The 26,731-nt window shown below is 30.3% G+C and overlaps 2 protein-coding genes across 2 annotated transcripts in view; one reads left to right on the forward strand and one right to left on the reverse strand.

Annotated features, from left to right (window-relative positions):
- Positions 1–15,628, forward strand: part of Gdh (glutamate dehydrogenase, mitochondrial) — a 75,872-nt gene extending 60,244 nt beyond the window's left edge. Inside the window, exons 2-9 of the mRNA XM_067052610.1 lie at positions 7,190–7,390; positions 8,599–8,685; positions 9,496–9,683; positions 11,185–11,301; positions 12,932–13,093; positions 13,212–13,416; positions 14,294–14,448; positions 15,295–15,628. Of these exons, the coding sequence (XP_066908711.1) occupies positions 7,190–7,390; positions 8,599–8,685; positions 9,496–9,683; positions 11,185–11,301; positions 12,932–13,093; positions 13,212–13,416; positions 14,294–14,448; positions 15,295–15,411 (1,232 nt within the window). The 3' untranslated portion in view covers positions 15,412–15,628. The remainder of the gene's footprint in view (positions 1–7,189; positions 7,391–8,598; positions 8,686–9,495; positions 9,684–11,184; positions 11,302–12,931; positions 13,094–13,211; positions 13,417–14,293; positions 14,449–15,294) is intronic.
- A 1,445-nt stretch (positions 15,629–17,073) lies between these two features.
- The window catches only part of LOC106689287 (acyl-CoA Delta-9 desaturase), a 49,146-nt gene continuing 39,488 nt past the window's right edge, over positions 17,074–26,731 (reverse strand). Inside the window, exons 2-6 of the mRNA XM_014434184.2 lie at positions 22,666–22,916; positions 21,049–21,211; positions 20,794–20,967; positions 20,449–20,634; positions 17,074–19,124 (exon numbers count right to left, since the gene is read on the reverse strand). Coding sequence (XP_014289670.1) covers positions 18,788–19,124; positions 20,449–20,634; positions 20,794–20,967; positions 21,049–21,211; positions 22,666–22,909 — 1,104 coding nt within the window. The 5' untranslated portion in view covers positions 22,910–22,916 and the 3' untranslated portion in view covers positions 17,074–18,787. The remainder of the gene's footprint in view (positions 19,125–20,448; positions 20,635–20,793; positions 20,968–21,048; positions 21,212–22,665; positions 22,917–26,731) is intronic.

Below are 26,731 nucleotides of genomic sequence, written 5' to 3' on the forward strand. Positions count from 1 at the left end.
AAAATGTAATAAATTATAATTTTAATTCGAAATGCTAAGGTTTTTTTTTTAATTCTACTATAAATTCTAACAAAAATGAGCCCAAACGCGACCTAAATCTTTCAAATTCTTCATTAACTGTCAACTGAATTGATATTAAAATTAAAATCTTTATTTTTTAATTTTAAATATAATAAATAGTTATGTTGAATTCGAAGACTTAAACATTTTAAATTTAAACTTGAAATAAAAAAAAGTTAGAGTACTGTGAGACATTGCTGGTAGAGTCAGCCCTTTTGCATGTTCCGAGGAAGGATCCCCTAAACACCGTAATCCTCTTCGGGAAGACAATAATGAGTGTTCTCTTCTAGTCGAAAGGTGAAGGTCGACTTTCATTACCTGGATCTTTTACCAAATAAAATTCTGTTTAAACATGCTTAATAAAGAAATAAAAACTGTAAAATTTTGATTACTGTACACCTTATCATCCCTTCTATACTCGGTAATAATTATTCTTGTAAAACAGTATTTTGTTATCTGTATCCAACATTAAAGTAATTAATAAATAATATGTGATTTTTGGAGTGCTGAAACCGAATTTGAAATTAAAAAAAAAAAATTACCCTTTTTGAGAAATTACAGAAAAATAGTTAAATTTTCTCAATTTTTTTTCCAGATTCATGCACATAGTTCTGAAACTATTTTTATCGAGAAAAAAATAACTATCTGTTCCAAAGTTGATTTAGATAAAATATGCTATTAATTTCTAAGACCAAGGGGTGAGGCAATGAGCTAGAGGAAGTTTAATATCAATGAATGTTCCGTGCTTTGCGAAATGTATTGTTCTTCTACGAATAACTCATTGTCTATAAATTTCTCGAAGAAACTCACTGTATACAAATAGAGATGACATTAAATTTTGTGTAAGTTTCATGTAAAGTCGATAGTATGCATGCATGACTATAAATGGTCGTTGGAGTGCCCGAATCCTGTTAATTCTTTCTACCTGTTTGATTTGTCTAATATAGCTTATTTCCTTAATTAAGTATTCCTCATTTCCTTAATAATTAACTAACTTAGTTGCCTCTCCGGTGGAAATTATGGCAGAATATCTTCTTTATTATTATATAATTATTTAATTTCGTATATTTTTTTTCACTAGCTGATCACTTTTAAAACATTTGCTAAAAACGGGAAGAGGATACTTTATGGTTAAAGTCGTTAAATCGAACAATACTTAAAAAGCGTATGAAATTGATAAACGGCGTGAAACCCTCCGTGGTTGCCTTTCTTATCTGACTTTACAGACAACTATAGAGAGTAGGTTGATATGTACGACTCGTTACAGTCTCATTAGAGGAGATCATAACACAAAAAATGCAATACTTCCCGCCTGGACCCGCCAGACTAAGACCCCCAGGGAGCGACGGTCCTATATCACTCCTGAAATATTTCCTTAAAACAGGAAGAGGAGATTGTAAGATAGTTAAATCGAGCAATATTTAAAAAGCACCTGAAATTGAATAATGGCGTGATATTTTAGTATTTTTCAAAACTATATTATAAATTTCTTTTAATTGAAAGCGGAACTTTTTTCGATTCAAGAATGCTGGAGTGTAGCTTGAACACTATGGCCTTGGGCCACAATTATTAAAAAGTTCGTTTACGTACAGTTCTTACCACTTCTAATATTTGACCGTTAAACCTTCTCCTATATTCAATTCAGATATATTTTATAAATGACTTTCTTTACAAATTATCTATTGTATCGCATTAAAAAGAAGATATTATTCTGTGTTGCGCACATACATATTCATTCATTGCGAAGAATTGTTTAAAATAGTATATACGATTCCTATTCGCGTGTGGTGTTTCATATACATACGTTATTCGAAGAAGAGAATTATGACCCATCGATTACGCAGTTGTGTAATATCCATCGTAATGGCTCGTAAACTGTACAAACAGCGCTCCCCCGCTGCGGAGGCAAACACGCTAAACTGCTATATATTGGCTATGAATTATTGAGTAGGACTCAGCCGCGTTTAATTGAAGCGAAGCTGTTGCCACTCTGCAATATACTGTTTGAGCCACTTGGAATGTTCTCTCTTTGTAAGTTATGAAATTAAATCCATCTCGCGACATCCCGAGCACCAACAGGGTAATTAGGACTCAGGTACAAACTTGTATCAATATATTGACGATAAGCCGTTTGTAGCTGAGATAGATTAAGCGACCGCATCATGACTCCAGCAGTGTCGGTTCGAATCCAGCATAGGGGGTCGACTTTTATTTCAGTGGCGATCCCATGAATTGGATACTTGACCCCGCAAAATAGTTAGAATAGGTTGGTTACATATTGTTAAGCTAATTTATATAAGTGTTAATTTATTGAACAGTTTATCACATACGACTATGTCGATAAAAAGTGATTGATACTACTTAAAGAAACAGGCTTTGAAAAAATGACTCATAAATGAAAAAAAGTAGATGTTTTATTCTCTTTAGATTTTTTAAATTGTAGTATGTTCAAATTGACTTTCAAAAATGAAATTCAAAGAGCCAAAACTATTTATTAGAACCGTTTCGATCCACGTTACTGAAATTCATCAGGACTCATTCAGTTTAAATGTACTGAATGAAATGAAAAATATTTTATTATTCTGGGACAAGGTCCCTTTAATACAATCACAAAGGTAATTTTAATTTTATAATAACATTTATTGGAGTACTATCAATGGGTACATTCTCCACATGTTTGTATCATGTCACTATGTCACCTACAGAAAACTTGTTGTATATATTTTATACAGTTGTAAATAATACTAATACGGAGGGTGAAGCTAGACTCCCCACGAAATATGCCTTATATATAGTAAAATAGCCGGGGAGAAAAAAGGCAGTTATTTCACCCCAATCTTTGATTACTTTAATGAAAACTATATATTATTAATAGTCAAAATTGATGAGTCTGCCAAGTATAGGTAGGGAGAATAAAAAATGGCGGCTGTTTCAAAACGGTAAAAAAAATTTTCATTTGGAGCTTCATATCTTTAAAACTATCAACAACACTAGAAAACCTAAGATAACATCATTTAAAGAAGAGTAAATTTGCTAAAGTATAAGCCCTTTAACAGAGCTATTTACGTTCAATGGTTCTCGAGATATAGCTTTTAAAATTTATCTCAAGATGTGAATTTATTTCAAGAAATCTATATCTCAGGAACTTATAAGACATACAAATGTCTACCAGCACTCCAATTAAAGCTAGTTGAATGTACCATAAAGTAGGTTATAATGTTCCTCTTTGTTGGAGTAATATTTTTTTATGATTTTTGACAAAGTAAATTCACAAAATCTCAACTTCTAGTTGTTAATTTGAGTGCTACTAGACACCCGTACGTCAGATGGTTTTTGAGATAATGATTTCTCAAAATAAATTAAATAATTTCTGAGCTTTCAGCGCATTCTTTATGAAATTTTGCAATTTAAAAAGCTATTTCTCAGAAACTATTGAACGTAAATAGCTCTATTTGGGCTCGTATTTTAGAAAATTTACTTTAATTTAAATTATGTTCTCTTCGGTTTTCTAGTGTCGTTGGTAGTTTTAAGGAGCTCCGAAAAATGTTAATTTTTTTAACGTTTTGAAACAGCAGCCATTTTTTATTCCCCCTATCTATACCTGGCAGATTCTACAATTTTTCCTAGCAATTATACATAGCTCTCATTAAAGTAATCAAAAATTGGGGTGAAATAACTGCCTTTTTTCTCCTATTGGGCTCTTGTAATATAAGGTTAACAATACTTACGCTTCATCTCGGCGGGCAATTTAACATTTTAAATATTGTTTAAACTTATAAATTTAGTTAAGTATATAATTAATAAATCAGTCATTTTATTACTTTTTAAGTCAGTACTGTTGTCATGGTGACTGTAAACTTATATGACTAATAATAATAGTCTAACCACATAGAAACGTTGTTATTTCACTAAAAATAAAATTTATTTTAAATTGCCTTTACCATATTTAATGGTTCATTTTGTAATTGTTTTGCGTAAAAGCCTGCAAAAATTACGTAAACCTAATCATTTTAAAATATTACTTAATTTACTGTATATTTTATTATAGCATTAATCTGTATGTAGTTTATTGCTTTGTTGTCGTCTATTGTAGAAGTTGAAACCGTCCTTAAAGAAAATTTGTGATGTAACTCGGGTATTTTTATTCTAGCTCACTCACTAATATTTCGCAATGGCATGAGATGAGTTGATGCATAACTACTCAAAGTTTTTAAATTAGGTTTATTTTACATAACTTATTTATTTTTTTCTTGTTTGTCTCATATATTAAACAATATAAAATATGAACACTATTTATTTGTAACCGTCCTTTTGCCCTTCTTAAGAGAGCTGAATCCTGAAAAAAATAATTGGTTTTCTTATTTTATTAATTTAACAGTTTTCATTATTTTATTTGAACAGTCTATGTTCAAAATGTTTTAATAACTGTATTCATTTGTTTGTACCAACGAAAAATAAATTAACAAGTTTATCATATTTGTCGTTTTTTTTTAAATTAAAGAAGAGCATTTAGCAGTTATTGTGAGTAAAGTAGTCGACGTGATAAGAAAAAATTTCACTTCTAGGGACCATGTTCGAAAAAATCGCTGTCTTGAATGGGAGTTCGTTAAATGCGCTATTAAGTCATTTATAATTATATTTCACTCTAGAAGTTATTGGCATTGAACCTATAAATATACCGGGGCCATTTTGAAAAATCTGCTATATTAGCTCCATATGGCATATTTTTCATATATGGTCTCTAAGGGAGTGGTGGACATCCAATAAATTTACATAAAAATCCATAGGCAGAAATTAAGTTACACATAATATACCCATTATATTTTAGAGATTCAGGGCTTTTTGCTTGAAATTGTCTTGTTGTAATGAAATGGTGTCTCTTATTGAGTTTTAATATTTTGTATTAATTAAATTGATTAATTAGGAACAAAAATATCAGCCAGCCTCTAAAAACATTAGCTTTCAATAGCTGTATATTACCTGTGATGTCTTATTGATGCCATACATGGTCCCTCAACAAGCACCATGAGAAAAAAGATTCAAACATGCCAAAGATCAATGGAGAGGAGGATGCTAAGCATAAGAAGAAGCCAATAGCTCAGTGGCCTAGCGATAAGGAAAGATATCGGGATCAAATATGTAATCAACCACGTCAAGAAGATGAAAGGGCAATGGGCTGATCTGATGAGGAAAACTGGGCCTAGAAACTAACCGTGTGGATCTTCTTGGATATGAAAAGTAACCGAGGCAGACAAAGAAGAAGATGGGTAGACGAGATAAAGAAGGTAGAAGGAACACTGGAAAAGCAAAGGACAGAATATACTGGAAGATGAAGATAAGCGAACTCTCAGCGAACCAAAGTACGGATAGTTCCCGTTAAAGACTTTAATACTCCTTAAAGGAAGGTATACATGTATACAAAGAAAAAGTAAATGTAAATACTACTATTATAAATATATATGTGTATATAAATAAAGACTATTATTAATGATATTAGTGTTAATATCTTCGCGGAATTTGCTTCGTTCTACCTAGTTCCATAATTCGGGCTTAACTCTTTAAGAAACTATCCTCCAAGGCTATAACATATATGATCGATATCAAAGTAATGTTTGATCTGAAAATAGATGCCTTTAGAAGTTTAATATCCACTGATCAAAGTGTTGCTCCTTAAAGAGCTTATTATCAAGATTTAAATAGTTGGTTGTTTTGTTCCTATTAGTTACGTAGTTCAAAATACTAATATTAGCTATTATCGATTAGTTTATATTAATAGCTCGTATACTTACATATATTTATACTTGCCAGCGGTAGGAGCGTGGCAACGCGCCAGTCTACCAATCCAAAGGTTGTTAGATCAAATCCCGGTCCACCCGGGCTTTTTTCAAATAATGCAAAACTCACAAAAAATAGGCGTGGGAGTGACGAACCCACACTACGAAGAAACCACGTCAAGAAACGCGCGCGCGATTTATTAGGAAATACTAATAAGTAATAATATATAAATAATAATAATAATTACACGTACTTACTTTTACTTGGAAGCTCGATCATGTCGACCTTAGCGATTTTTAATGACTGCTATTTTTCCTGTAATTGTAAAGGTAATGTAAAACTAAAGACGAGACAAAGGATATTGGGTACAGTAACGACGCATGAAAAGCTGACTGCTTTGAAGGATAATGATAGAGGCAACGAGGTCATTGTGGTTACTTTCTATCCTTTACTTCACGGATTTGTCTTGTACTTGCTTTTACTTATATCACTAGTTATATTCCAATAGCAGTTGTACTTTGATTCTTTTTCAGCTAAATTTTAAATAGATGTTTTCTATCCGAATGTTTCTTTTTTTAAAACATAGTCCAGGCGAATTAAACACCTAACACTCATTAGCACAAGAGCCCAAGAGGAGAAAAAAATCGGTTATTTCACCCCATTTTTTTATTCCTTTAATGAAAACTATGTATAATTACTTGTCAAAACTGATGAGTCTGACAAGTATAGGTAGGGGGAATAGAAACTGGTGGCTGTAACGTAAAAAAAAAAATAATTTTTCACTCGGGGCTCAGTATCTTTAATACTACCAAAAACACTAGAAAACCTAATAGAACATCATTTAAAGTAGAGTCAATTTACTAAAATAGGAGCTTTTTACGTTCAATAGGTTCCGAGATAACTTTTTTAAAGCAATATTTCATAAAAAGTGTACTGAAAAATCATGAAACTACTTTATAGTACTTTAAACTATCTTTAATTTGATTGCTGGCAAATATTTATATGTCCACTGCTTCCTGAAATATAATTATCCATAAATTAAAACTTTTGTCAGAACAACTAGATATCATCTTTTTAATTTTCTCCAAATATATTAATGGCGAATATATGACAAAAAGTACTACTTCTACTATAAACGTCATAAACTACTTTAAAGCACATTAAACCAGCTTTAATTTGGATGCTAATAGACACTGTAGGCCTCATGGTTCCTGAGAAATAGATTTCCCACAATGAAAGCAACCGATTTCTCACCCCAGTATTTTAATCAAACCAAAGTAAAGTTTTTATTTTTAATTCTCAACTTCTGATCTAATTTTCTTTTCAATTAGTATATTTACCATGTTTGTTCCAGGTATCCGATTTTCGGACGATGTCTCCCGGGACGAAGTCAAAGCTCTGTCAGCTCTGATGACCTTCAAGTGCGCCTGCGTCGACGTACCCTTCGGAGGCGCTAAGGCAGGAATCAAGATCAACCCTAAGGACTACTCAGAACACGAGCTGGAGAAAATCACGAGAAGGTTCACCCTTGAGCTGGCCAAGAAAGGGTTCATTGGTAAGCCATACCCTTTCTATAGTCCCTAACTAAGTGTTGTTGTTGTTGTTGTTGTTGTCGGGGCTTTAGGGCGTAAAACCCTGAGGTCATCAACGCCCATGTTTCGTGCTTTATAATTCTGTTTCATTTATATTTATAATTCTATTTCACTTTATTTTTCTCTTTAAATAATTTCGAAAAAAAATTTAAATAATTACTTCTTTTAGTATTTTTTATTACGTATAACAGATTTTCTGGTTTAAATATTATTCAAAAGCCCATTCCTTTTTAAGAAAACTAAGACCATTTCCACGTTCTTCTGGTCATCATTCAGAGCATCCGATACACTCGGATAACTAAGTAATTCTTAGTCCCCGCAAGTGCAAAACTGAACGTAAGGACGGGAAACTGGTAGGGAGACTTTTAATACTTCCTGCTTTTTCGTAATACATCTCTGATAATAAATAAAGATTTATACTTCATCTATATAAGATATGTGGAGGAAAAAACCGAGAGTCAGAAGAGGAAAAGCAGACTTACTTCAGAGAACGAATTCAGTTTTTATATTAAATAAAGAATAATTGAATATAAATGATCAAAAGCCTCGCAAGAGATATATAATAATTGTTAGAATCTTTCAAGTACGAGTAATTAATTAAGACAGTGAATAACATTTCATCCCATTTGCATTTATTATTTATTATTCGAGAAAAATAAAGTTATTTGTTATTTAAATTATTTGATCAAAATTAGCGGACTTGAAAAATAATTTATCTTACTATTAATTACAATGAGGGTGACGGTAGCAGAGTGGTTCCGCGCCTGTCCGCCAACCCATAGGTTGCGAGTCCGAGCCCCGGCCTAACCCAGGATTTTTTTTAAAAAATTATTCCTACTATTAAATACATTATAATGATTGAAATTGTTATTCTATTTTTATGGATATTGAGAAACCATTTCCATTTCATTCAATCTGCATTAATGAATAATAATAAAATTATTTGTTATTTAAATTATTTGGTTGAAACATGCAAACAATATAAACAAATTTAATTATAAATTTATAACTTATCATAGTTATGCATCTATTCATGTATTACATATAATAAAGAGGCAGTGTATAGTAATAATTTATATCGAATGCCTCCCTGCATCAATTTATTCATGTAGCTAATTGGTTAATAAGTATAATATCTACTTGGTAAAAAGTATATTTGCTCTTCCTATAGGACCTGGTATTGATGTACCCGCTCCTGATATGGGCACAGGCGAAAGAGAGATGTCATGGATTGCTGACACCTATGCAAAAACAATTGGTATGTTAGTTTTTACTCTATCCTTAATTATTCGTTATACAAATAAACTAAACTTAATGTAACAGAATTTATTTTTTTATAATAAGTTGATTTGAAATCTCGACTAAATCAGTCTTGATGATTAACCATTAGTTAAACTCACTCCCTTTTCAGATAAATCCTTTTAAGATATTTTATTGTTTAGAAGTAATTAAATAAACTTTTAGTATAATTTTTTATAATTTATAATTAATTTACTATTGCAATCTTCCAATATTATGAACCTGTAAACAATAATTTACATTATTACTTTATACATTTATCTGTTACTGGTTAAAATAAAACTTTATATATAATATTTATAAATTATTAACAGTGTAAATAAGATGTTCACAGTATGCATCATTGGAAGATTGTAACCTGAAAATGTAATTATGAATTACAAAATATCATATTTGCTCCTGATAAAATTATTTTTAAATAATTAAATATCTTGATGTGTATATTGTTGACCATACATTAGGAGAAGAATACATCTTACTGTTAGGAGAAGATAGGTACTATGGTAATTAGAGTATTAACGAACGAAAATAACTGAACTTTTTTTTTTTTCTGTTCTTTACTATTCCATTGACCATACCACTTGGCCATCTTCTAAGAATGAATTTTTTTGTGAGTTTGACTGATAATTGTATATTGTGGTATATTTAAATTATGTCTTATAGTTTAACTTAAACTAACAAAAGTTTACGGTGCACTTTTGTATTAAAAAAATAAAATAAATAATTATAATAAAAATAATTATATTACAAAAATAGTCATTACTTTCAGGTCATCTTGACATCAATGCTCATGCTTGTGTTACTGGCAAACCAATCAACCAAGGAGGTATCCACGGCCGTATTTCAGCTACCGGAAGAGGTGTATTCCACGGAATAGAAAACTTTATCATGGAAGCCAACTATATGGGAATGATCGGATGCACACCTGGCTGGGGCGGTAAAACGTTCATTGTCCAGGTTGGTTAATAATTTATTAAATCCTCTTTTTCTTATCTAACAGTTATTCTGTATATCTCCTTAGATTTTTAAGATTATTATCGCATTTATAATTTAGGTCTCATTGCTGAATCAAGAGTTATTGTAGTCTTGGATTTAACCTAACCAACAGTTTATGATTGTTCCTAACTTCTGACTTAGTAACTGGCCAGGAAGGATTTAAAAAGTTCAATTATAAATTTCTCATTATCCTGTAAACTAAATTCAGTCAAAGCCAAGAATATTCATATACCTCCTTTAAATCAAATAATATAAAAAATATGTCTATAATTTGCAATGAGTAATTTAGATAAATAAAACCATTCAATTATACATCAATCCTTTAATAAAAAGGATATATTTTTGATAGTATAATCTATATATGATTGGATTATAAATAAATTATTCCAAATAATCAACCAACTACTTTAGTAAAAAGTATTTATACATGTTATTTTTATTATAATAAATCGATAGTAAAACTTTCATTAGTACTTAGTATGGTAACCTACATTACCATATACTTATAACCAACATATACTTATACGTCGAATGCTCTGTTTGTACCAACTAATTTTGGCGTCAATGATGAAGGAATTTCTTTTTACTTCTTTGTAATAAAACATTTTAAATTATAACAACAAATATTGCTTTTTCTAACTTGATCCTTCACACATTTTTACTGTTGGTCTTTAGGATCATCCTCAGACTGCAAGGGGTTACCATTCATTTCAGTAAGTTGAAGGGGCTCGACATCTTTGTTCTTCATTCTCTTGAAATTATGGACAATTTTATCAATCATATAAAATATACTGACAAATCTATTATTAGAGCTGGATAATATTAAAATAAATATATTTCAGCATGATAACAACATATAGCCAGAAGAAATAATATCATCTAATAGCTTCTCAAAAATGTACTGAATAGTAACACCTCATTAGATGTTGATCCTATAGAGCTACTGTAAAAACATCCGAAGGATCAAGTCAGTTAAAGCAATGTTTCTAATTTATTTTATTTACAAAATTTTCTTACTGAGGAGTGAAATTTATTAAATAAATCAAAAATGGATACGAATTTTTGATTTATTTAATAAATAATTACCTTGTCTCAAGAAATTGAATTAATATAATTTGAATGAAATTTATTTATTATCCAATTATATATAGTTTATATTATCAAAACTATATTCCTTTTATTAAACACTTGATGCATTATTAAATGGTTTTATTTATATCAATCACTTGCTGCCTTCAACTTATAGCAATATTTTTTTAAAGAAGGTTTACAAATACTTTGATTATGATTGTAAATAAATAAATATTGATTATTCTATCTTTCGACCTTTAGAAAAGACCATGAACTATACTTACCTATATGTAGCTTATTACCTTAAGTTGTAAAGATATCTCTCTGATTTATTGTCTATTACTTTAAGAAATTTTCTTACTTAATAATTAATGATATTATTCTTGTTTAGGGTTTTGGTAATGTCGGTCTACACACAATGAGATACCTTACAAGGGCAGGAGCCGTCTGTATTGGTGTCATTGAAAGGGATGGCAGCATCATGAACCAAGAAGGAATCGACCCCAAGGTAAATTAATTATAGCATGGTTTGTCCTCAACTTCTATTTTAAATATTAACTTAGTTCAAGTTATCACTTATTAATAATTATTGCAAGTCTTTTTCGATGTAGAACAGACTCCTGATCGAGTTTGGCACCCGGAAATGCTTTACAAACTCCATAAATTCCTACCTCCTACATACTTTCTCATTATCCCTTACTTCCTCACTGATATATTATTCAAAGTAAACCACTATGCTATGGTTTCTACATATCTCTTTTCCCTCAGTCCGCTGGTGTTCCTCAAGATAGTTTCCTTGATTCCATCCTCTACACAGTCTATACGGCTGACATCCCAACCAATCCTAACACTATCCTTACCACGTATGCTGATAACACATGTGTAGTAATAACCCTTTGATTGCATCCCAAACTCTCCAATCTCACATCACAACCCTCGAAGAATTGTTTCGAAATTGGAGGATCAAAATAAATCCCATCAAACCACCTTTACCCTTTATTGTAAACTTACTGACTGTCCTACTGTATCCTTTAATAATGTTGCTCTTACCTCTGTAGAACAGATACACTATCGTGAACTATATCTGGACATCCATAAAGTCCTTAATGTTTCACTTGTAATCTGGATCTAGACCGAACCAGATATCAATCCTTCCACTATAAACTCCCTAATCACCAAAACCCACTAGTTTCTAACCTTGCTTCTTCTTCCATTCCTGACAATCCCCCAAGGCACCTGAAAAAGAGATGCCTCAAGACCATCTGGTGTAGATATATTTTTTGAGTGTCACATATGGGTAGTTTCTCTACCTGCCTGTATAACTCCATTATGATCTTAATCAAATTTACCAGATGTATTTTTATGTAAATAACAATAAATAAATAAAAAAGTTACACTTTTAAACTGTTTGTCTGAGGTTTAAGCTAAAACTTTTTTGATCAAAGGCTTCGATTGATTTTTTGACAATATTGATATGGCAGGTAGAATGGTTCAAAAAGAACCCTTACTAGCCCAGTCTTCGAGGTGTAACAAAATGAAAGAAAAAAAAATTGGAATTTTTATTTTATATTTTCCACATATGCTTGAAAATGAACATATAAATAAAAATCTCTTAAAAATAAAAAATAATAATGTACTAACTAAAAATTATTTATTGAATTTGCAAATAAAAGATACAAAAAAGAGAATTTGTTTATTATTGATCTTGTGCACAAAGAAAAAAAAAAATAACTATTCATTACACCATGTAGTAGAATTAGATTCCCCCGCCATGGGTGAATTCTTGATGATGCCCTTAACTTAACCTTAGAGGATAAGCAAAGTGATGGTTGAATTTGTTGAAATATCCTGGAGGTTGGTTAACAATACTGTTTAGGCTGATAAATATGTCTAAACCTTTACTTAAGTATGACTTGTATACGCTGCTGTACTCAAATATCACTGAGATATTTACTGTATCATGTAAGTAATGACAGAATAGTGAAATGTGTGGTAAAAATATTAATAATAATCATAAATTAGTACGATCTTAAACTATATTACTTTAATTTATTTTGTAAAATATGTTGGCCGCTAAAATTATTTTAATTCCAACTAATTGTTAATAATGACATTGACAATTTAATTTAAATTTCTAGCAATTAGAAGACTACAGGAATGAAGCTGGTACAATCGTAAACTTCCCTGGTGCTGAACCTTATACTGGTGAGAACCTCATGTATGAAGAGTGTGATATATTGGTGCCAGCTGCAACTGAAAAAGTCATCACAAAAGCTAATGCTCACAAGATCAAAGCAAAGGTAAAAACTATAGACTAATATTAAAGGCTTTATTCGATACTATTTACTTTTTATGATTGGCAATTACTCTGAATTATTGCTAATGTAATAGTTTTAAATACAAACTATTTGTTTTCAGATCGTCGCTGAGGCTGCTAACGGCCCCACTACACCGGCTGGAGATACCATTCTCTTAGAAAGGAACATTCTTGTCATTCCGGATCTTTACATCAACGCTGGTGGTGTGACAGTCTCCTTCTTTGAATGGTTAAAGAATTTGAATCATGTCTCCTATGGAAGACTCACCTTCAAATATGAAAGAGAATCTAACTACCATCTGTTGGGTAAGTTATTATACAAAATAAAATATTTTCTCGTGGTATCCATATTTCAAATATTATTATGTAAAGTTATATTTTTTCAACTGGAAGCATTCAACTCGGGAACTGTATGTAAGAAGGAGAAATGAATCCAAGCTAGTAGTGAGGGTAGCAAAAAGAAAGAGCTGGGAGGAATTTGGTCAAACTCTGCAAAGTAACTACAACGAAAACACCCAAGTTTTCTGGAAAAAGATTTAGGCAATGAAAGGAAAGACAACCAAACCAATACGAAATGTAAAGGACAAGGGAGGCAAAGTGATTACCGGGAACCAGGGTATTTTAGAAAGGTGGAGACACTACTAGAGGGAGGTTTATTCTTAAAGATGCCGAGGAGCAAATTATTAGAGAAAGTATACGGAGAGAATATGATGGGGTGATATGGAAGGAAGAGGTGGAAGCAGCAGTGGAGAGATTAAGACAAGGGAAAGCAGCAGGAAGAGAGATCATCGTTCCTAAATTCATCAAATATGGTGGAACTGAATTATTGTAAGTATTGCAATGCCTTTGCAGAAGTTACTAACTGAAAAAGCTATTTCTAAGGAATGGGAGTACAACATAATTGTCCCGATTCACAAAAAATGCCATGCTAATGAATGTGAGAACTATAGACCTATTTGTCCTCTGTTCTGTGATCATTTCACCATAGTGATCCGCAAACTTTGTGGCATTCTCTTCAGCCATCATAAATTTCTCGCCGTCCTAGAGTATCGTAAAGCCTCCCTTTTGGTGCTCAGTCTAAATAACTTCCAAAATTCATTGTTATGCATTGGCCATAAATTAAAAAAAAATGTATGTTATGTAATTGTTCATTCATGTAATCCTTTATTGTTATTCTGTATAGAATCTGTACAAGAATCCTTGGAGAGAAGATTTGGTCGTGTTGGTGGAAGGATTCCTGTAACACCATCTGAATCTTTCCAGAAGCGAATTTCTGGTGCAAGTGAAAAGGATATTGTCCATTCCGGTCTGGACTATACCATGGAGAGGTCTGCTAGGGTAAGACTTCTTTAAATCTAATTTTTACCATAGAATTATGCTTTAAGGTTCTATATAAATGTATTATTTTTTTTTTTTTTTTTAATATTTTTAATGTAAAGTAAATGCATCTATTTTTAGTGTAAAACTTACGCTATAATCATAATACATTTAGCTTAGTATATATATGAATATACATATAAGCAGGGAAATATCACTTAATTTACTTTTAATTAAGTTTAGTCCCTTTAAATTAATTTTTTTTTTATTTCGATTTCCAATGTTAAATATACTTCAGGAACTGTTTTACTAACATTAATTTTTATTTGATTTTATTTTTATTGTTTTCAAAGAATATAGAAAGAATATAACAAAACAAATTATACAGTGACCTGTTTTATATTGGTTAGTCTTATCAGTTTATTTATATCTCGAAAATTATTGTTTCATGAAAATTGAGTTCAGTGGGGAATTAAAGAACTTTCAGTTTTCTATCAAAGTGCTTTTATAATTTTTTTTTAACCATGTAGTTTCTGAGATATGGAATGGATAGGTATTAGTCCTGTCAAATTAGAAGTCTAACTGAAACATTCGAAGAATAAAACAGTGACTCGTTTTTATTATTTAGTGAGGCCAGTACATAATATCCGTAAAAGCCCAGAGGTTTAGAATAGAAGGGCAGGTTTATTGGGTAAAAATATAATATATCTCACTTTTGACAGGTCTAATGTTTTTCCCCTACATCTCTTCGAAGCTGCATTATTTAGGATATTTTTAGGTGTCTTATTGTTTATGAAATAATAGATTTATTTAATTAATAAATTATAAAATTTAAATATTTACAAATTTGTTAATGTTTGCATTCAGGCCATCATGAAGACAGCAATGAAATACAACTTGGGACTGGACTTGAGGACAGCCGCCTACATCAACAGCATTGAGAAAATCTACGCCACCCACAGGGAGGCTGGTCTAGCATTTTAATCTTTGAATCTAATTCAGTAAAAAAAAAAAAATAATAATCACTGGCTATGCTTTTCTGGTGTGGATTTCTATGTAAGACCGATCTCGGTTTGGATATTTGGAATCTTAATTATGACTATATACGTACACATGTGTATGTATACTTTCATAATTGTGGATGAGAAAATTATTCTACTTAAAGTGTAACAATATAATTGACGATTATTTATGAAAAGCACTAATGTGAGTAATTAATTTTTTCTAATGACATTCATGATAAATGAAACCTTTTTCCATTTACATGGTTTCAGTTGTAATAAGATACTTTAAATATACCTTCTTAATAATATATTTCTTTTTTTTTAATATACCTTTGACCAAATTGTTTTTTTTGTTTTGTATTTTGAGTGATTTTTTATTTACTGAAGTTCATAGGGAAAAATCAATTAATTTCAAAATTTTGAAATGCATAGAAAATCTGAATTTAAAGTTGAAAATATATTTTAAAAATAATAAATTTTCTATGACTCATGTTTTATAGAACAATCATTTACTGAGCATTATGTAAAAAAAAAAATCTAAATTTTTTTTAAACCGAAGTTCTTAGGGGAAAATCAAGCAATGTCAGAATTTTAAAATGCTTATAAAATCTAAATTAATTGTTGAAAATAAATTTTAAAGGTAATAAATTTTCTGTGACTTATTTTCAGAGGAAGGACATACACTAAGCTTAATGTAAAAACATATTTTGATGAAATTTCTTCTCCATCTATTCTTAACACTAAATGGTTTAAAAATGAACTATCCATGTTTTTCCCTATATACTTAAAAAAAAAAAAAATTGATTTTTTTTTTCATTAATTCTTGTTCTTCTGAATCCTTTATTAGTTGGAAAAATATATGAAAAGAAGTCATAGGAGTATTCATTATATTTATTTTAACATGTTAAAGTTTGTCAAATGGAGAAATATTTCCTTCTTTTAGCATGTTATAATGATATAACATTTAACATGATTGAGTGCCTGTTAATAGGTCTGCTAAATGGAGAATGACATCTCCCAACAGATCTGTTCCACACCATTTTGTCTGTTGTTGTTTTGATAGTTTAGTTGCTCCTATGACTATAGTTTTGAGAGAGCTTTAAAGTTACAATTTCCTATTAAAAGTTCACTCTAGATAGAAAGAACCAGTTCACACTATTAGAAGATTTGTTGTGATTAGTTTCTTAGGGAAAACAAAACTATATCTGTTTAAAAATCTTTTCAAACTAAGGCAGAGAACTGTTTAATGAGTTGAAATTTATTCCTGGAATACATCTCGACACTTCCAATCAGGCCAAAATAAGTCTGCAACCTCGAGATAGCCTATTCTTCTTGATCTATATTCAGTAGAAATACACACATGAAGGTATTAACTAAAAAAGGATGGTTTCAAGGGAATAAATTAAATAGCCATGTATATAAGAAGCCAATTTATTGTTATAAAAACAATTTTCATGAGTAAGTCATTGGCAAATGATAATTAAATTAGAATATATATAATTTTAACAAAGAAAACATGTTTTGCAAATTATTTGCATAATTTCTCTTTGGAAAGTACTAAAAATAATAGTAAAAACAATCAAATAAGTTCATAAATGATATATATAATTCCAAATAGAATAATTTATGTTATTACTAAATAGAATAACAAAGGTAATGGAGTTTAACAATACATACTGCAAATTTATTATAATTACATATCAGAGTTTCTTTGATAGCTTTCATGCAAAAAAGTATGAATAATTCTTGATAATTTTTTTCATCAAAAAGATTAAACAATAATAATAGTTCAATAATAAAATAAAAAGTCAATAATTAATTAAATTTGAATTATAATAACCAAACCTAAAATAGTTATAGAATTTCTAAAAGAAACTACTTATCCCCTTGTTTAAAACTTATCTTGGAAAATATCACAATCAGATGTGAGAGTTTTCTCTGACTATTTTCAAAATTGTTTTCCCACTCGGGAGAAATTAATAGTCTGTTAAAGTCTTTTATTAATAAGTTGTCTTTGACGCAGCTCCCATCCAATGCAATATTAACTACTAAACTATCTAATAATTAATAAATAATTTATCACAACATATATATACATTGATAAATAAAATATAATAATATAATAACTAATCTAGGCATTCCTGTTGTATATATTCTGGTATTCTTTGACTCAAACTGTCTTCCATTTTGTTCAGAAATATTAGAAATTTGACTAATTCATTTATTATTATCATTTTATGTTATAAAGTGTTTTATTTTGTTATGTCAAATATTTCATCAAAACATATTGTTTTTAATTTCGCACAAAATTATGGTAGACTCCCTGTAATTGTTCGTTTAATTTTTCCTAGTTTTATGATCCAAAAACTGTTCAGCATATAATTAAATTCCTTTAGTTAACCAAAATTTATTTGTATGCACATAGAAGGGGTTGAAAATAGAAATGAGTTAGTATTTTGGTAAAAAAAAAAAATGAAATATGTTTTTTAATTTTGTACTGAGTACAAGTATGACTAATTTTAGGATGTTTACATGAGAAAACCAAGGATTTCTGCTCAGATTAGTAAAGTTGAAAGGAAAAAATGAAATTTGTTGATTAATTCATTAATATAATTTTTTTTGCAAAATGAAAAAATACATAGCCATTTTAAGAAAGAAAATATAGCTCTCAACCGCTGAATGTTATTCATGTTTTTTTTTTGTTTTTTTCGCTATGAAAGTAATTTTGATGAACCCAACTCTGGGATAAAAATAAAATAATTTTATTTATGAAAAATAATAATTGTATGTCAACCCCTTTAGCACAAATTCTCAACAATAGAAGTTAGCTGCTTAGAATCAAGAGCCTACTACATTGACTATAAATAACTATATAAGAAAACATTTTTTAGGATCTTTGCTTTATAATTTAGAATTTTTTACTATTCATCATCTTCCATAGTTGTATTGGAACCATTGTAGACTCAATAATTAAAGTAGTTAATGTAGTTTTTTACCTCCATTTATTCATTTAACCTATAGCTTTAAAATTTAGTTAAGTCATTTTTCCTACCACTTAGCGATTGCTACATTTATGAAATGTACAACCTTCTAGATGCTTGTTCATTTCTTAATTTTTATTTTTAATTAACTTTAATATAGACTGCTCATCAATAACTTTAAATATTTCTAAAACTTCATGGAAATGCTCATCAACAAAACAACTCTAATACATCACCTGTTCAAAAATACTTAATCTAAAATACTAAATAAAATACAGTCAGAGTGAATGTTCATTTATGCTTTGATTAGATGCATCCATCGGATTCATAATAATTTTCTCCCATTGTGATGCATTTGTAATATTAAGAGAAAATTCAGTCTACTTTATGATCTTTCAAAAAGTCTATAACCATTTTTTTCTCATCCTTATCTATGTCCTTATCCCCCCAACCCCAAATGTCGCTCTCATGATGCGCGGTGATATCACCTGTCCTTGCGACTCTCTTCTTGATAAGGTCCTGAGGGACAGTCTTGAGATTGTAAGCCCAGCCGATTTTTGCAAAGAAATCGATAAATGCTTTAGAAACATTTGTTCTGTAACCATGGAATTCAGATGTTTTATAATCCCAAGGAAAGGCGTGGTGATAATTATGCCATCCTTCTCCAAAAGCGATGCACGCTACTGTTAAATTTTCCGATGCAGAGATTGTTCTGTAAAAAAAAAAGAATTTCAACTGTAAATTATTTATGAATAAATAAATATATTTTTCATTTTATTAATTGAAGATAGATTATTAAAAGAAATGAAAAGTTAAGATAAAATAATATAAGTAAAATTATTATTTATTTAGTTAAAAATTAGTTCATTTTCAAATTATATAAATTAAAAACTTATATGAACCAATCTTAATGAAGAAATAAGAAAACTTGATTAACTAAATTAAAATTCTTGAAGAGGGGTTTCTATCTGTCGTAAGATTCAAAAATTCTCAAATAATCAAACTATATTTTCTAAGCATTTAGTGAAAGAAATAAATGAATAGAACCTATCACTTAAGCAGTGATATGTTGTAACTAAAAATAAATTAATACATTTTTAAAAAATACTAATTAATGCTTCATTCATGAAAGATCTAGAAAGAATTTTTGAAATCAGAAAAAAATGTAGGTATCTTAAAAAAAATTTATAATACTAAAATCATATTGCTGATTCTTTTGGTCTTAGATGTGATACTGCATAAGCAATAATGTCTAGAAGATAGGCTACATACTTATAACCTTAGTGAATTAATGGTTTAGTCAAACAATCTAGCTTTTCAGTGAAATATTTAATAAGTTTCATCGATGTTAATCACTATAACAATGTTTTTATTCCACATTATAATAATTATATAAATACTTCTTGGTTAGATAAAGGTTTATACAACATGAGGTCAACTCAGGAATAGACCAATCTTATTTTTATAACAAGACCAGATACCACTTATTTCTTTATATAATGTTTTTGAAATCAAGGTTTGTTGTCACAAATATAACATCAAACGGACGAAAAGATAAAATAAAACAAATGTAAGCAAAAATAAATAAGAAATTAATGGTGTTGATGACCAGTACACTACTAAACAAAAACAAACAACTTATTCATTAAGTATGGAGGTATACAATATACCTTTGAATCAGAATTTTCATAACAAAAACAAAAATCTAAGAATTTGAGGTCATCGATTAATCTAAACTTATCTCTATTGGTAACAACCTCTAGATAGTCACAGGATTGGGTGTAATAACCCAAGAGAGAGTATGATTGTACACTGTTAAAAAAAAAGTGTGTTATGCAATTTTAGTTTTAGATTTAGAGTTATACCACAAAGATGTCATTAATTTTTTTTTTATGTATGTTATATTTATGTCATTATTTATTTTTGTTGATGAAGAGCTACTTTAAAGAGATTTACTGAAGAGATCCATAATTTTATTTTTGAAACTTAATATTTCACTTAATTATTCAAATTCTTCAATAAATGAACCCAATTACTTGTCGTAAGGCTTCATCCCCCAGATGTGAGCAGCACTGTTGACCAACCAGGTACCGTTGAGGGATAAGGTGTATCTGAGGATACCAGCAACATACCAGCTGGCCCACGGTGCTTCTCCCCAAACTTTTACAGGAACCCATGTTGGAAATACGAAACAAAGTAGTGGCATTAGAACTGGATATAATCTGCAACATAAATGGGGTCCTGTTTAATTTTTATCATCAAATTCAATCATAATTAATATTTATTTGCTGTTATTACTTATAATTACAAAAAGAAAGTTCAGGCAGGAAAGCTTTTAATAAAACAAAAATATTTAATTAATTTTCAAAAAAGAAACTCACGTCCTCTGCCACCTGATGACCCAGTCTCTCTCAAGATCTGACATGTCCACAACTTTCCCCTTACCAGCGACATCAGGGTGCTTCCTTACCATCAGCCAACCAATGTGTGAGAAGAAGAAACCTCTTTTGGCATTATGTGGGTCTGCATCGGTGTCAGTAAATTTATGATGGACCCTGTTGAATTAAGAGATTCCATATTTATAATATGTAAATGACATTTGATTATTTATTTTTTCTATTTTACACCTTACATACCTGTGATCCCGAACCCACTCGTAAAGATGATTCTGGAAAGCCATGCACTGGAGAAGTGCCAAGAGAACCCTTAGAGGCCACTTGGCCTTATACGATCTGTGTGACCAGAGCCTATGTGCACCTGCGGTTACTCCCATACCGCCTAACCATGCGATGAAGACACCTGTGAAATTGGTTGAGATATTAATCCATAGTTTCTGTTAGTATAAAGAATAATAAATATTTAAGCATTAAATGGAAGCTGTCCCACTTCTATTTCAGATGTTTAGATTCTTTCAAGTTTTCATTCTTTCAAGCTAAATTCCCTTTTTAAATTACCCTAGTATTTCATATAACTTTTCCTTCCACTTAGTTTTCCAATTGGATATTTACTTGAGAAAATAGCATTAACCAAAAATAAAAACTTAATAATCAGTAATACGACAATGTAGAGAAATTTTAAAAAGTTTAATTTTTTTTTTAAACTATAAATTGGTATATTCACTTCAGTTCAAGTTCAAAATTACTACTTAAAAGTCCAAGGGAAAAATGTAGGATTAAATGTAGGTGGAGAAGGAACCCAAGTTAAAGTTAATAACATTCCCAATAACAATAACATTCCCAATTCTTGAGAGACCTTTTCATAGTTAACTCAAGCCTCTGGTTAGTCCTATTTCAAGAACATTCGTCAGTTATCTTTACTTGTTCTTATTTATTTTTTTTATTTATTGTTTGGTTGAATTCGACTCTTCATAATAAACTATTCAAAAATAAATAAATAAATATTGGCATATATAATATGAGAAATTTAGTCCAAGTATTAAATGAAATTATTTAGGAATTTCTGGAGAAAGCCCGAGACGTGGAAATTTGTGCATAATAAAATTTGTGTTATTTTAATGTCTTTTCCATGATTCAAATTTCTGTTGAGTTTAAGTAGAATTTGTAGTTAGTCAACAAAAGATGCAATTGCTCGAAAATCCTTTGGTCTCTACTTACAATACATCAGAGTCATATATCAACTTTTCGGCTTCTTAGAGCCATTCTCATGATTATGAAAATTATATCATTTGTCTGTCTAATAAGATAAGATAATAAAATTTGTAAGTGTAATATGAATTGAGTTATTTTAAGAAAAATACCAAGCATTAATTGGAAGATCGTTGATTGAATTGTGTGTAATCATTAAAAGGAAGGTGCTGTAAAAAGAACTCAAATAGAAAACACAGTTTTATGAGTCAAGGTATCGCCCTACGTTTCAGAGCTTCATCAAGGCTAAAAAAGATACTAAAACAACTAGATACTACATACTTTTAGTCATTTGTTTCTTTTTTAGCCCTGATGGAGCACTGCAATGTGGGCGAAAGGTTGGCTCATAATTTATTTTCTATTCCAGCTATTTTGACCTCATCTGAACCATCTCCCTTTTAGAAAATATCAAGTTTTCTTTTATAATATAATTTAATATTCCAAATATGGTTGGTTACTTTTCATGCGTAATAAATTTTTATTAGCTGAAAATCGTCTATTCAGAGAATTTCGTCGTGCTAGAACTTTCTTCCTACATTTACTTTAATAATGTCGATGGCTTATTTTAATTTAAGAGGTAATAATTTTGTTCAAGCCTGATGGCCTTACTCCATAGTACGGTGTATCCACTGGCAACCGTGAAGGCGAGGTACAGGCCATAAAGAGCTCCGACGTGGAGGTACACAAAGGCAAGGACGTTCCTCCAGACTATCTTCCATGCGTAGGGGTCCTCCTTCTCGGTCTTCGGCCTGGAGGTTGGGTTTGCAGTCGCGGTGGTGGTCAGCTGGGCAGTAGTTACCTCAGCTTCCGCCAAGAACAGCCCTGTTGCAGAGCCCGTCAAGTTGGGAGACATCTAGCAACTGAAAAGATTTTTAAATTATTAGTTCAGTGTAAATTGACAATATTATATTAATAAAGCTTTAAATATGTTTTTTCTAGAATAAATAGTACTATAGTACAAGAGGATTGCTGATTATGTTGTGGGTACCCTTTTATCCGCTCTGACCAGAGAAGTACGGGGTCCTTTTAGTACAAGAGCCCAAGAGGAGAAAAAAGGCAGTTATCTCACCCCAATTTTTGATTACTTTAATGAAAACTATGTATAACTAATAGTCAAAATTGATGAGTCTGCCAAGTATAGGTTGGGGACTAAACAATGGCGACTGTTTCAAAGCGATAAAAAAAACTAATTTTTCATTCATATCTTAAAAAGTAGGAACAACACAAGAAAACCTAAGAGAACATCATTTAAAGAAGAGTAAATTTGCTAAAACATATGCCCTAATAGAGTTATTTACGTTAAATATTTTTCGAGATATAGCTTTTTAAAAAGCAACATTTCATAAAAATGTTGTATGGGACGTTTCAGTACGATCAGTAGTTAGCGAATTTATTTTGAAAAATTTATATCTCAGAAACCATTTGATGTACAGATGTCTATTAGCACTCAAATTAAAGCTAGTTTAATCAGCTATAAAATAGTTTATGATGTTTATCTTCGTAGGAGTAATAGTTTACATGAAATTTGCTAAAATAAATTGATTTATAGTTGTTCGGACAAATTTTCATTTGCCAAATTCATATTCAAATGTGAATATCATAAAAACTACTACCCCTACGAAGATAAGTGTAATAATCTACTTTATAGTAAGTTAAATTTCCTTTATTTTGAGTGTTGGCAGACATATGTGCGTCTTATGGATCTAGGGATATATTTTTTCAAAAATCCAACATTTTATACCAACAACTAGAAATTAACATTTTGTGAGTTTATTTTGTCAAATATCATAAAAACTACTACTCCTACAAAGATAAACATAATTAACTATTTTGTAGTAAATTTAACTAGCTTTAATTTGAGCGCTGGCAGTACATCAGTACGTCCAATGGTTTTTGCTTTTTAAAAAGCTATATCTCGAGAACTATTGGAAGTAAATAGCTTTTTTTAGGGTTAATATTTCAGTAAATTTACTCTTCTTTAAATAATGCTCTCTTGGATTTTCTAGTGTTGTTTTTAGTTTTTAAGATATAGAGCTCCGAATAAAAATTAGTGTTTTTTAAGGTTTTGAAACAGCCGCCATTTTTTATTCCCCCTACGTATACTTGGCAGAGTCATCAGTTTTGACTAGTAATTAGACCTAGTTTTCATTAAAGTAATCAAAAATTGGGGTGAGATAACTGCCTATTTTCTTCCCGGCTCTTGTACTATTTGAAAGCAGTTGATAAATTCGAAAAAAATTATTGGTTTTTCAGCAAAATTCATCTTTTTTGAACACAGAATGTTTCTCTAAAACTTTCCAAGACCTTTTCTTTCAATATACAATATCCAGTAATTCTGCATTTTAACGTACATTTGAAATCTTTTAACAGATTTTTTTGCAAAATCACAGAAACTTAACAGAATAGTTAAGCTTCTGTGATTTTGCTTCTTAGCAGAGCTTTGAATAAAAGTAACATAATTAGCAACGTACAAAACTAGGCTCTCTATGCACATCAGCATATTTTTCTCCCTCCTACTTTTAACTTTTATAAAGTTTTTCTCCCTCCTAGGTGCAGAAAGTGGAACATTCAAAGAAATAAATACATAACACTTCTATTTAATTAGGAATAGAAAATTAGCCAAACTATTTATAAATAGCTATTAGAATTAGCACCAACCTAATGGCAGACTCACCTACCGCCTTGCAACGATTATTACCCAACTATAACTACGAAATATCAAGCAATTATTTTTAAAAAGTAGTATCGAAATAAGGTTACTGTGTGCTTCTTATTATAGTCCACCTGAGTATATTTTGCGAAAGAAGATGGCCTTCAAGTGAGAGAGTAAATGTTCTAAGTAGAAACGTGTAATATTGTGGTTATAATTCATTAATATTTAGAGTAAGATGGTATAGAATTTTCTTTTTCGAGTTATTTTTAGTGAAAAGTAGAGTAAATAATGTAAAATGTTGCAAAGTGGATATGGAATATGTATATATTGGGAGCTAGGTGGCTCAGTGGTAAGGCACTTTCCAGGGCCCGAGTTCGAATCCGGCTGTGAGTGGTAGTGAACAATTATTTATTCTTTTATTGTAGACGTGAGTCAACTATGTGGGTTCAGGAGCCCTCCGGAGTCCACCTAGTTTTATAAAGTAGATGCTCTTAATAGGGGAAACATTTGGCGGTCAAGCATGATCCTGACGAAATCACCTCCTTGTACAAACATTGGTATAGTAATAGTACTTCCTTACTAATAGTGGCATATCTAACAATTTTTTCTTTTGTATTTGATCCTTTCTATAGATTGTACCACAGTCTGGGTTTATTTTTTGACAACCATACTTCGGGATAGTCTACAGAGAAAGTAACCCAAGTTAACTTTATTATCTTTGGAATACGTCTAACTGTAAATAAAATCAAACTTTATTTTTGTCATATGTACAATTCATTTAAGCCAACCAGTGATCTATCTATACTCGTGCACGTCACAGATTTACGGTTCGTCAAAAAAGTACTTACAAAAACTAAACTTTAAAAAGTGCTTACTTAATAAACTTTTAATTATTTTAAAAGCGTTAATTTTACACTTAATGAATTTCATGCCAACATGTAACCTAATAAATCCATACAAATTAGTTAACTAGAGAACTAGGAAATAATAATTCAGATGTCCAAACGACCATGAGTAATTTATTATTGATATTGACGGCAAACATTTAACTTACTAATTTAAACCTTCTCATGGTAAAAGAAAACATTTTAAAAAAAAAACACGTAAATCGGCCCTGTAATTCAAATTTTTATTTTCCCTTTTATGAACTTAGATTAGTAATAAAAAAATAGCAGAAGAGAGGTTTAACCATTATTATATATATTTTTTAATTATATAGAGTTATATCATATGATGTGTAATGTATGAGATAGTATTCTGAATCTAAACTCTTGAGACTAGTTTGTGAAAATATTTTATGTTTAGGACAGGATCGTTTTCGTTCAAAATGTCTGTTTATTAGTTTAATTAATAGATTAACTACCAGTTTTACAGATTATAACCTGCAACTAGTTTCTTAAAATAGAAAATCCTTTAGCACCCAAGTCCATCAACCCCGGACTGACCCTTTTTCGGGACGACTATACCCCTTTCTCTGCAAACAGAATGTCAAGGCCTAGCGGTTCCATCTATGACGACAATCTTTGGATAGAAAGTGGATATGGAGGCTGAGAGATGAGAACTCGCTAAACCTTATCTTATTGCTTAATCTGAAATATGGGATGATATTACTAACTTACGCTCTGTATTCTGAAATGATATTGCAACAAAGTGCACGCATAATAATTGTACTTTTCATTGCGTCTTGAAAAAATCATTACGTAAACTATCTTATTCTACTTTTTTATTGTTCTAAAAGCGTTCATTTTACACTTAATGAATTTCATGTCATCATACGACCTAATAAATCCAGACAAATTAGATAAGAAAGAGGAAATAATTGAAATGCCCAATGGACCATGAGTAATATTTTTTATTGATATTAACGGCAAACTTTTATTTTTTCCCATTATATCATTTAGAATATAAGATTAATCATTCTCGTGTTACATCGGACTTTTCCAAAACAAAAATATAATTTTCTTATTATTAAAATAAATATGATTGATCCATATTAACTTGATTTCGAAACAATTTTCGCCC

Source organism: Halyomorpha halys, unplaced genomic scaffold (assembly GCF_000696795.3).
Source record: "Halyomorpha halys isolate HHAL.00 unplaced genomic scaffold, Hhal_1.1 Scaffold1320.1, whole genome shotgun sequence".
Lineage (NCBI taxonomy): Eukaryota > Metazoa > Arthropoda > Insecta > Hemiptera > Pentatomidae > Halyomorpha > Halyomorpha halys.